The 12,616-nt window shown below is 41.0% G+C and overlaps 1 protein-coding gene across 1 annotated transcript in view; it reads right to left on the reverse strand.

The window, feature by feature from the left end:
* ppp1r37 (protein phosphatase 1, regulatory subunit 37) overlaps positions 1-12,616 on the reverse strand; it is a 40,096-nt gene that overhangs the window by 9,089 nt on the left and 18,391 nt on the right. Inside the window, exons 3-6 of the mRNA XM_070906236.1 lie at positions 6,998-7,043; positions 6,700-6,800; positions 2,558-2,677; positions 127-277 (exon numbers count right to left, since the gene is read on the reverse strand). Of these exons, the coding sequence (XP_070762337.1) occupies positions 127-277; positions 2,558-2,677; positions 6,700-6,800; positions 6,998-7,043 (418 nt within the window). The remainder of the gene's footprint in view (positions 1-126; positions 278-2,557; positions 2,678-6,699; positions 6,801-6,997; positions 7,044-12,616) is intronic.

Consider the following 12,616-nt stretch of genomic DNA (forward strand, 5'->3'; position numbering starts at 1 on the left):
AACAGAAGGACTGAATTCAGGGATTATGATTCTCTGACACTGAAGGCGGGGCTGGAAAGAGAAGCCCCTCTTCTTCCCCTTGTACATCCTCTCTCATCATCCCCCATGGCGCTCTGCCCCTCTTACCCAGTAACATGAGCGGCCTTCCAGACAGGCCGGCGTTCTCCAGGTGGAGGACTGCCAGGCTGCCACTGATCCTGAGCGCTCGTGCTACAAAGGGAGCCGAATGGTCCAGCAGGGGAGTGTTACGTGCATCGAGATACTGCAGAGAGCTCGTCTGAGGGGGAAACACCAACAGAGATACAATTAATTATGTATGCTCGGATAAAACAGTCCATACAACAATCAGAAATCAGAGCAGTGTGTGAAATAATGTCCTCATTATAGTGATAATTATAATATAACACATTTATAAAGGCATAAAATTAGGTTGTCTTGTGGACTTTATGCGAGAACCTATGCAAATAGATGACCCATAACACCTGGCTAACACACACATAAACACACATGTTCCACCTCTGCATCCTCTATCCTCTAGTCAGATACCTTTGATCTTCAATCCTAATCCAGTAACCTCTTGTTACCTGTGATTACAGCTGCTGTAGTAAACCGATGACGCCAGCTGAGAGCTTCATCAGACTCCATACATAAAACAACACAACAAAGATGACATGTATGCACATTGTCGCCCAGATAGTCACTTCAGTATTGGTTTTCATCTGCTTAATCCAAAACCTCACCTCAGGGATTCAAGGACACGCACGTTAGCACATAAATATCTATTGGGCTTTGCTGAAATAAGCTACCATGACTTTTTATTGACACAAACAACCTAAAAACTGGAATATATGTGTGTATGTGTGGTGTCTCCAGGCAGCTGTTTATTAATCACCAGACACTCAATGCTTGCAGACAGGGGAAAGCCTTTTGTTACAAACACTGATCAGATGACAAATTAGCTTCTCACACAGTCATAGTTGTGATTACAGTACGACTGTGGTGCTCGTAAAATTTGTAAACACAGTTATTGTATCATTACGAACTGTGATTAAGAATTAGTTATTTCCCTCGAGGAGGGTAAGTAATGAACCGGATCTTAGAAAACAAATAAATAGGCCATAATATTAATAATAAAGACTGCAAAGTAATTTGTGGTTTGGCAGAAACAGATAAGTGTTGTTCAGTGCTGCACACTGCCAGAACAGGCAGTGAACTTAAGCCGAACCAAAATATCCACAAACTAGTAACCTAACAAACAAATGAAATTGATTGATTCTTCATTAATTGTTAATTTACTACATTTGGTTCAGGATATGTTTTTTGCCTGTATCATCTCACACTTCCTTTTACACCTTAAACTATTATACAGTATAGAAAGGTGCATGAATGAATATATAAAACTGTTCAAACTACGCAGCAGCTGTTCGTATCCATGCGTTTCTCACATATATTGCTCGAAAGGTGATATATTAATGCGTTTGCCTGGTAGCCCATTTGTATTCTTAACAGTAATAAGTGACGACTGACGTCAAAGTGCACCGTAAAGGGCACAGGCATGACTTTGGAAGAGCAAGCGAGGAAAGGCCGACCCTTATCTCTGAGTGCTGACAGAAAACTGCAGCGCTACAAGTTCAGCAGGAGATAAAAAACAGTGGAAAGATCGATTGTCTCCCCTGGGCACTAAGCTACAATTACAGAAGTAGAAGAAAGGACTTGACCCTAAGTCAGTTGTATTTCATGCAAACCAAAATGCATGAAATATTACTAACAGTTTGTTGTCTCCAGCGAGAAAGCTCTTCAGACCAAACACACTCAGACCCTGTTTTTATTTTACAAATGATTACTTTTTATTGTTCATCCTCACTGCCCTCTCCGAGGAAAGAAAACCTTTCTCTCGACACTGCCATCATCCTGTTTATCCTGTCAGAATTCAACCTGTAATCTCTTTATTATTTATATTGATGCTGCACTGTGGAACAGCCTTCATTCAAATATCAAGTTGATGAAAACAAGAAGGACTCTTATGAGTTTTATGTTGCTAATGGCACTATTCCTGTTCCCTTTTTATTGTTGCACTTGCTCTTCTTATTTTTTTCTTCTTATTTCTTCTCCTTTCTTATTTTTTTTACTAAACTTAATACTACTTTAGTGTCTTTGTACACGTTTTCTGTTTTTTATTGTATCTGCTGTTATATGTATCTGTTCTTAGATCCGCAGCATTGAAGGAACGCAATTTCGTTCTCCCCTGTATACTGAGCACTGGCAATAAATTCTACCTTGAACAAGGTCAGATTTTATTTTTGTTATTGACATTTTCATTGAGCTTTAAATCTATTTTTATGGTTTAGTTTGAAGTGATGTGGTTTTGTATTTAAGACACTGTATTATTTTTATGTTAAATGTTTCATGTGTCTTTTAACATCTTGGGACCATTTTGGGAAAAAAATGTGTTCTCACTTTAACATGTTGTTCCTTGGATTGGTGCGTTTTGTTTGTTTCTTTCCTATTTTTTCTCTGCAGACGAGGTGATCCACTGTAGGGGAGGACGATCTCTCACCTTTTTCATCATGTGAGCTGCGGCCTGCCATCCCCGCGTGCCGATGTGCTTGTTGAAGGAGATGTTGAGATGTGTTGCTGACTCGTAGTACTCGATCATGTCAAACAGAGCTGATGCACCCTGAGAAGCACAGAGAGAGAGAGAAAGGAGCCAAAGAGAATAGAAGAAAGACATTAACCATGATGGCATTTCAGACTAAAATGTTTAAAACAAATCTCACAGTCAGTCACAGTGTCAAAACCCTGAAAGAGATGTTACAAAATATAGTCTGGAGCAGCTGTAGTTGCCACTGTAACAGTCCGTCAGGATAGGTGAAACCTGCTGAGGTGTTTCTATGAGGGCCTCAGCTGGGGGTGAAGAGACACCTGTCTCGGCTAACGTCTACTACTGTCTACACTTGCAAATAAAACAAATCAGTGAATATTAAAGTAGTAAACATGTGAAAATGAACTGTGTGAATGTAACCGCTTTTATCTTCTAGATATAATACTGAAAGACGCTTATTTTAGAGTAAGGCTGCAACTGACTATTTTTGCTTAAAACATGACTAAAACATTTATTTGATTATCAAAAAAGTTGTAGATTAATTTTCTGTTGATTGACTAATCAACTTATAAATACGTCCATCACAATTTCCCCAGAGCCCAAGGATACGTCTTAAAACTTCTTTTTGTCTTATCAAAAGTCAAAACCCCAAAATATGTTGTTTATGATTATATTAAGACATTTGAGAAGCTGAGACCATCAAAAGCGGTGAGGTTACAGATTGCAACCAGCTGATTACCGATTACTGCTTTCCAAGCCTGTAGGAGAACGTTCAGTGGCCTTCAGGCGTATTGGCGCCACCAAATTCAAGACTTCAACGTAAAAATACGAAAGGGCCTCTCTAGAGCCAGTGTTTGGTTTGTCCGTTCTGGGCTACTGTAGAAACATGGCGGGCTCGGTGGAAGAGCGGCGGGCTCCTCCCTGTAGATATGAAGGGCTCATTCTGAGCTAACGAAAACACAAGATTCTTAGTTTCAGGTGGTTGAAATGAGAACATAATTATGAATATCATATTCCATTTCTGCCAATAGATTAACATAAATCCTGCACACTGGTCTTTTAGAAGGTTAATAGAGTATAAAAACAGTTGCTGATTCATTTTATGTTGAACAAGTAATCAGTTAATCGTAAAAGGGGTGAAGAGCAGACGCAGGACTGAACGTGAAATGTCAAGGCCAAAGTGCACTCATGTGATCAGAGCGTTTTAATCTCATTTTGGTTTTGGTGGTGCTGTGGGGGTGCACGTCTTCCATCCATCACTCATATACTGACTATGTGAAGGTGTTGATGAGAGTTGGCTGGTTATTTTGCTTTTCTGCATTTTTTTTCCATTTGCTTTCATTACATAACAAGTTATTAGCATATTTTAAAAGAAAAATTAGCTACTGGGTCTTTAGCTCTCATGTGTGGATTCTGTGTCCCTCGCGTCTTTCACTCAGCAACAATTAAAACCACCAAAATCAAAAGCCCAGTGATGATTTTTTTGATTCTGTGCAGTCAATTGTAGGACGTGACTAGCAGATTAAAATGAGTATAAGTGTGTGATTTTATCCTCTACACAGGCTGATGAGACGTAACAAAATCAGACAGGCTGTTGCATAGCGTCTCATAACCTTTTCCCCTTTGTGTGTGTGTCTGTGTGTGTGTGTGTGTGTGTGTGTATACTGGGAGACATAACTGAGTATACACAAGTGTGTTTATCTACAGGGTGGGGGAAGATGAGTCACATCCAGTCCAATAAAAGCCAGCCTGTGTTAATGCTCCCAAGCCTGCTCCTCCCCACACTTCTTAAAACATCTCTCCAAAAACTATTTTTTCTCCTTTCATCTTCCCAAATCATTCCCGACAAGATGCCACGACTGCAGATGTGAGGCTCTCCTGAATCAAGCCATCTACTGTATGTCTCCCACTCCCACTTCAAAGATGAACCCATCTTCTCACCTCCCCTATTCAATTCCTTTTCTGTGCCACCTTCCTCCATTCTCGCCTCTCCTAGCAACACTTCCTCAATATTTTCTCCTTTCAGCGTCTCATTTCATCTGAGCCCAAGGCGAGACACTTGCCTCAGACCGAGATGCTGCTCTCTGGTGACTCAGTCACTGACTCATTCAGCTACTTCATTCATATTTCCGGGACAGTGTTACATGTTGGGAGACAAAAGTGCGTACGTCACTCTGCATTTGTTTGGATTATGTGAAGCCCTGGTGTGTGTGTGCGTGTGTGTGTGTGTGTAATTTTCTAAAACAAAGATCTGCTATAAAAGTACATGTACAATATTGTTCATGAATGTAACTGCTTGCTCTTTGTTTTGTGTATAAAGAAGAAAACCTCCTGTCATCGTGTATACCAATATCTAATGCTTTTACAGGATGACAGAATGTGTTTTTCAGCACTATGTGTGATTTCAGGGGAATGATTCATGCAGGATTATAGATGCCTAAATTTCATCATATTAATGGTTATGAAAAATTGTGATCTCACTATGACACCAAATCAGAGTTGCTGTTGTCAGGTGACACTTTGTCTAATTGGTTGCAGGTGAAGTAAACTTGCACAATAATATATAATATTTGCCATCTTGTGGGGCTAAACCTATACCCTGTAAGCAATGTGAGGACACGCCCTACACAGAATAACAGCCCATCTCAGGGCTAACACAGAAAGACACCTTCTGGCCCCATTTACACCTGGTGTTAACATGTGATCTGTATCTGGATAATGACATCCGGTTCATGGGTCTTTGCATTTGCACCTTTTATTAAAATATGTTATCTCAATTGTGCTCGCATTGTGATTGGATTTTTCAATATACGAAGTAGTAAGGCGGGGTTGGAGGACTTAGTCCCAGGTCAAGAGAAGTCATTCATTCCTAAATCACTTTTAATGAGGGAAGACTTGCTAGCTACTGCTACTACTTGTAGTTTTAGCGGGGCTTGCTTAAGCTTGTGGGCCACTTATTCAATCCCTCGTGCTATATAATAGTGCTTTCCACTGAGACACTGTTATTGCCTACTAAAAAATCGTATGATCAGATTTGGTTGTTGGTAATTATGGCTCAGACATTTGTTAGATTTACAGTTTATCTGGGCTTATCCTTCTCACATGCTTAAGAAACGTATGTATACCATCACTGTTTCTCACCTAAGTACACTGTGTCTATCTTTGAGGCCTAAGAAATGTGTTGAAAGCATTTCCTTCCACATAAAACATTTGCAGAACCTATATTGCTTACATTTTGTTTACTTGCTAGCAGTCTTCTTCTTCTTCGCCTTTGTTGATGAATTGTAACACATATTTGTCTGAGTCACAGAATCTGTGTGCAGCCGCATGGGTGTCCTTGTGCGCATCCACAAAATAGGGACCAACTCTTAAAGACACTGCTCATTAGTGCTACTAGTGGTCATAAATTCCACAGGTTTCCTTAAATTCAAATTCACTTTCATGGGGGAAAAAATCAAATTGCACACTTAACTAACAGTCTGGAAGTAACATGACAGCTGCCCAAATATCCTCGAGTCCACATGTGTCTCTGAAGACCGGACTACAATCATCACACCATCTACAGCAGGAGACTGGGGCCTAAATTAATTCTGCGGTTAAAGGGTGAAAGGACAGACATGGCTTTGCCAGACAGGAATAAATTAATGAGCAGTAATTAAAGTGACCCGTCCTACCCTAAAGAAATGTATCCTGTGCGGCTCTGGCTAAAAGCAGAGCTTGTGTCTGCGTGTTATACAGTATGTAGTACAGTATATTTAGAGCTCTGTGCGACAGGATGTGGTCAGGGTCTGTGTCCCTCTGCTCCACACTACAGCACTATGCGTGTCTATAGCCGAAATGTCCCTAATGGTGTTTACACAAGTGGACATCTGGAGCAATCAGAAAACCCCTGACAAACACTCCACATCCTGCCAGAGCGGTAAGAGTGAAAAGAGGATCAGAGTGTGACTGAAGGCAGAAAGCAACAGTGAAAGAGGGTGAACGATGTGAGAAAGAGACAGGCATGAATAAGGATGAAAGATGGAAGTATGCTAACTGCACGAAATGAAGGATAGGAATGAGACAGAGACAGATTTTTAAAGACAGGATCTTCTTACATCTTCATCCAGGTTGGTCTGCTCCAGGTCTATCACTTTAAACTGGACCCTCTTCAAGATCTCTTCCAGAGACTCGCATGCTTTGTAGTCCAGCTTCTCACCTAAAGACATACACGCACATCTGGTCAGTCAAACATTCTTTAGCAGTGCATTATATGTGGTTGCATGAAATAAAGTAGATAAATTTAAAAAAAAAAGAAAGAACCTCCAATAAGAAAAAGTCTTGGTATCCGTTGATTCCCACAAGTTATATTTATAATGTTGACTATGACTGTCAGGCTGTTGTTTTGGTGCTTACCTTTTAGATCTAAGCATTCATTTCGCTGTGTCAGGTCTTTCAGTTCCTACAGAGACAAAAAGAAGCAGTGTCAGTAAGAGTCGTGTTTGTGTATTTCCCCACAGAAGCAAACTTTTAACATGTTGAAACTTTCAAATTGCACAGGAGGCGATTCAATAAATTAGTATTGAACATAAAACACAGATCTTGTGTAAATAAAGATAAACCTTCTGCAGAATATGTATGTCCCTGTGCCTTTGAGTTCTGGTACCATTGGTAAGTTTTAGCAAGTTAATGTGAATATTGAGTCCCATGACAATGATGGCAACTTTGATATTGAACAGTATATTAGATAAAGAAGGGCTCTGCCATTCCTGATACCGTTTTTCAAGTGTGTTGTTTGAGGGCAGATACTAGCAGCAAGCTGGGCCATGAGTAACTGTGACCTTTTAAACCTTGCTGGCCCGGTGCAAAAAAGAGAGGTAAAAGACGCTGGTTTTCCTTGATGACTGTACAGCCTGTTGTCTGCAGCTCACGGTGGCTGTTTCTACTACTTGCAGGAGGAAATATTTGGTTTGCATCAGCAGGAACTTAACACGGCTTCCATACGACTGAAAGCATTCAGTAAATTGAAAAATAGGTCTGATATTTTAAGTATGAACAGGTATGTAGGAGTGAAGCTAAACTCCAAACCACAGAGATTCAGTTAGAACAGGGGTATTCAACTAAAGTTCGAAGAGGTCCAGTTAGAGAAAATTTCCTCAAGCAAAGGTCCGGAACATCATAATGTCTAACCTGCGTTGTGATTTAGTGTGATATATATTGAAGTAGCCTAGTAGTTGTATCAACGTCTGCATGTAATCAACAACTGATTGTCAAATCAAATAAAGAAAGTACAATTCAAAACATTTTGACCATATTTATTGTCACTTAACATTGAACTATACAGATATATAATACTGTAGATATGTATAATGTCCTTCTCTCATTAACTAAAAGAAGGGCTGCATTTAAAAATAAAATAGAGAAAATAAATAAAATAGCTTTTGAAAAATTGTGCATCTTCAAATAAAGTGCTTAATTTTAGAAAAACAAAATAAAGTGTAGCAGCAGGTTGAGTTTTCCTTTTTCTTTGTTAACTGTTTCATGCCTTGACTTAACAGTCTCAACCAATTTCACAATAAATTATGTGTCTTCTCTCCCTCCTGCTCGCTCGTCTCTCCCTGTATCGTTCACTTGTCTTATCATCGGTCACTCGCCTCTCACCTCTCTCGTCTGTCTGTATTCAGAGTCGCAATGTTTATTGCCTGTAATGCACAGATTTGTTTGGCTGAGTAGCATCACGTGGGCTGGCGTAACACGTATGCAATTGGTCTGTGAGTTTCTTGAGCCACTAAACCAGTGCCGCAAAGACTAGAAAAGCTGCGCCGGTTAAAATAGAAGCGCCCCGTCAAAATTTAAAATCCCTTAATAATTTACTGATTATAGATCCAGGTCCATATGGGACAGCGTCTGGGTCCGGACTCGGACCGCTGTCCGCCTGTTTGTGACCCATGAGTTAGAAGGTACAAAAATGCTGAGAACCCAATGCAGTTAAAGTTTTAAAAACACCAATTTTTTTAGTCACAGGTGTTGAGCCATCAGTTTTTTTTTTTGGGGGGGGGGGGGGGGGGGGGGGCTGTACCAGGACTATCCTGTGCTATGATGACGGAAACATGGCCTTAATGTGCCTTAAACATTCAAACAGTGAGCCCATTTTATGTGCAACTTGATCCTATAAACTTAAGCATGTACAGCGGTCTGTGTTTGGTCAACTTGACCATGACATCTATCCTGTGATGTAGTCTAAACGCCACAGCATCGTAGATCAAAAAGGTGGAAAGATATTTAACCTCCTGCCCTGGTAAAACACCCAACCACCCACAGAAACACAAAAACTGCACTCGAAACTATGTACCAGCAAATCCCTCTCTCTAGTCAACTGGCTGGCCCATTCAGCATGAACTCCACAACCTCTGCCCTCACGCCACACTCCGATCACTTATCTGTGTGTGTCTGAAAATACCGATGATGGTTTAGTTGTACTGAGGCTCATGGCCTACTGCATGACTCAACAGGTCCCCAAAACATGATGAAGTTATGAGACAAATGCCACATCTAAAAAGCGAGTATTGTCATAATACAAACAGCAGGAAACACTGTGACACTAACCAACGCACTGCAGTAGTTATAAAGATAATTCAGCTGTCAAACCGACTGAACCATTCACTTCGGGTAGCATAAACAGTATTTTCTCAGTACGTTTTGTGAAATATGATTTAATCAAAAAAACTCTCTGTTCTTCAGCATCCAGAGGGTGTTAACTGTGTAAACACAAGCAGACACACATTTTGGGCAACTTAACAGGGTGACAATCTTCACCTACAATTAACTTGGGCACCTGTCAGTGAGAATGACTTTATCAGTGTAAATACCTCCCTGACAGAGCTGCCAGAACCCAAAATAGTGCATGACGCACAGTGTGCCTCTGCACGAGTGGTGGTATGGGTGTGTATGTGCGTTGTGGGTGGACTACATCAACCTACTGATTCCCTTTCTGATCTTGTTCATTAAAATCTGTGGTGACTCTTGCTATACTGTGCCTCCACATTATATCTTAGCACTGTGTTTTTTGGCCAGTCTTTGTGCTAAGTTAAGCTAACTGGCTTCCAGCTCTAGATAATATTTACTGTACAGACGTGAGCATGGTATCGATCCTCTCATCGAGCTAATCAGCTTAATTCCCAAGATGTCGAACTGCTTAAAATGCAACACACTTCATCTTTTGATGTCCATAGCACTCACCTGACACACTGCACTGTACACTGCTGCTGGTGTGTGGGCTTACATAGAAAACAATAGGCGCAGGTTTTTGACCCTGTTGCTGTACGTTGATGAACGGAAAAAAGTGTTACCAAGTTAAAGGTAAATACATCCATACAACGCATGCATCACAGCGGCTTTTTCATGAGTTTAGATAAAGTGATTAGTGAATATTTCACCCCCTGAGAAATACCTAAATATGCCAATCATGTGACACATCCCAACTTTACATGTAGATGAGTGATGTACAACGGATTGAGTGATACTAAGGTTGCAAATGATCCATCAGTTGTGTCCTACAAATGTGAACAAAAGAAGGCTGCATTTCTCAGCCACATTAGGAGATGACTTTGAAATGCTTTATCAGTCTGTTGACATATAAGACTTCAAAGGGTCCAGCCACTAAATTGGAACACGGCCTACATGACCTTTGAATGGTATCCCTAATGAGAAGGATAATATAAGGTGTCTGCGCAGCACATGGATGTTGCCAAGTCTTTTTTACTTCTGGGCGCTGAGCGGTAGGCTGCCTGTCGCAGTAGATCTCTTGCTACTTTTCCTTTTTTTTGGACTTTTGTCTACTTTACACTTTTGTGATTCTTGATTACTTTATGTCCTGAATTTCCCCTCTACGGACCAATAAAGGCTTACCTTAAAGTGTTGATGTACATGTGAAAAAGAAATTACATTAATTTACCGCATACTTCCTGTAGCAGGAAACTACCATATTCCAGATATACTGAACCAGTCTAGAGAGAATTTCTGTATATTCTGTTAAATGAATTGTGCACCCTGGCTGTGTGCGAGACATCGCATACTAGGGAAACCACTGAGGGAACTGCGGCAGCAGAAATGTGACACAAGGCTACCAAGTGTCCAGGTCTCAATATTCTGGTGGGAGTTACTGCAGAGCAGGCATTCAACATGCGGGTGCTAAATAGTGACCCTTATAAACACACAGACACACAAACAACTGCCAAAAAATGCACATAACCTGTAGGGCCCCTGGCGACTGGCGCGTGTACAGTGCAGTTGGACTTCATAAAAGAAAGCATTTACAGTGAAAGAGGGAAAAAACAGTAAAAGGCTCCTCTTGCAAACACCCCTCTCACTGGTCAGCCATTTGGTCTGACTGGCTTGTTTATGAGGCTGGTTACTGCAAGGATGACTAAGCAGAAATGAGAGGGGGCGGTAGTGGACCAAAAGACTAGAGAGCTCGGGAGGGATGGAGAGAGGCCAGACATTGCAAAGATGAGCAATCACAAAAAAAAGAAGAACACAAGGGAGGGAAGGAGGGGAGAAGGTGGGACACTTCTGTGATGACCAGAGATCCCAGGTCAGTCAACTCCCAGTGGAAATGTACCCAGACTGTAGGACTAAATGAAGCTCACAGGAGCAGCTTAGCACAGTGATGTGCATTTCCACAAGTAGCTGAGATGTTAACCAAACTCCTTTCTCTCAGCTGACCAGGCGTGTGGGGATTTCTTTGCAGAATCTCTAATGTGTTTCCATCCGGGGCTCACTTTACTTCATCACTCACACATGGAGACACACCTGCAGGAACAAATGTGCTCCAGTGGAGAAGAGGCCCAGTTAAGGGTTTATGAGTGTGTGCTGCAGCGACTTTGCGACAGGACAAACACGAGAAGGCTAGCACTGCCGACTCCTTCGTCCTGTCAGTCTGACTAGAGAAATTGAATTGGAATTGGTGACGGGACAAGAAACAGTATATAAAACAGTATATAAATGTTATCAACATTAACATGTTATTAACATTAAAATTTCCAATTACGGCTAGGGATATTTACCTAAAGTAAAGAGGCCATCAGGTCTTTATTAGACAGAGGCTCTCATTTTAACTGGCCATTATTTCATTTAATACATTCACATGAAACATATTGCTTTATCATGCATTACCATATTGTCAGCAGTCATTTCAACTCTAGGACAGTAAACCTAAGAGTTCAACTGTGTGTCAGTCTATGTTACAAACTGACAATTACATGGTCAGTTTTATCGTCTAGAGACAGGACAAACACTGTTTGTCTCCCTCAGGCCACAAAGAAACCAGAAACCTGCTCCCATTGCCTCATAAAAACTCTGCTTTACATGTACCATCCTCAAGTATCAGGTTTCAAGCATCATTAAGACTGGGTGATAAGTGGACAGTCGTTTACATCTGCTTGAGAGGGAGGTTAAAAGGCCTCTTTGTTTTCTCTGCCCATTCATTCATATTTCCTCTCCTCTTTCTGTTCCCTGGAACAAAAACACGTCTTATATTCAGTAGAAACAACTCCCACATAAGAAAAAATTTGAACATGTTAACAATCGCAATACAGATCTAGCATGTGCACCATTTCGCATACAAAGGCACGAGGTCGGCAGAAATATAAAAACAGCCCTGAGTCTTCCCCCACTGGATTTGAAGAACTGCTTATGCAGAGGGATTATGGGACACATGACTGTGCTGGCTAACCCACAAGAGAAGGCAGAAAAAAAGAAAGACATGAAACCCTCATCTGCGTGTTGGGAGCAACAAGCACTCTTGTTGAAAAAGGAAAAAGGCCCACCTCTACTGGAGCACTTGTCCCGAGTCATGACGTGGTGCGTTGTTCTGTGCCCTCAAACCACATTAACAGGCTTTTGAAGTGTTTTCACCACCAGAATAAAAGGTTTAGGATGTAATTCTTGGAGCAAAATTTTGTTCAGCCTCACGAACAGGAACCTTTACAATTACAAAGAACTTTTGGGTGGAGCTACCAGGACTTCATAGTGCTG

The sequence above is a fragment of the Enoplosus armatus genome, chromosome 5 (assembly GCF_043641665.1).
Source record: "Enoplosus armatus isolate fEnoArm2 chromosome 5, fEnoArm2.hap1, whole genome shotgun sequence".
Taxonomy (NCBI): domain Eukaryota; kingdom Metazoa; phylum Chordata; class Actinopteri; order Centrarchiformes; family Enoplosidae; genus Enoplosus; species Enoplosus armatus.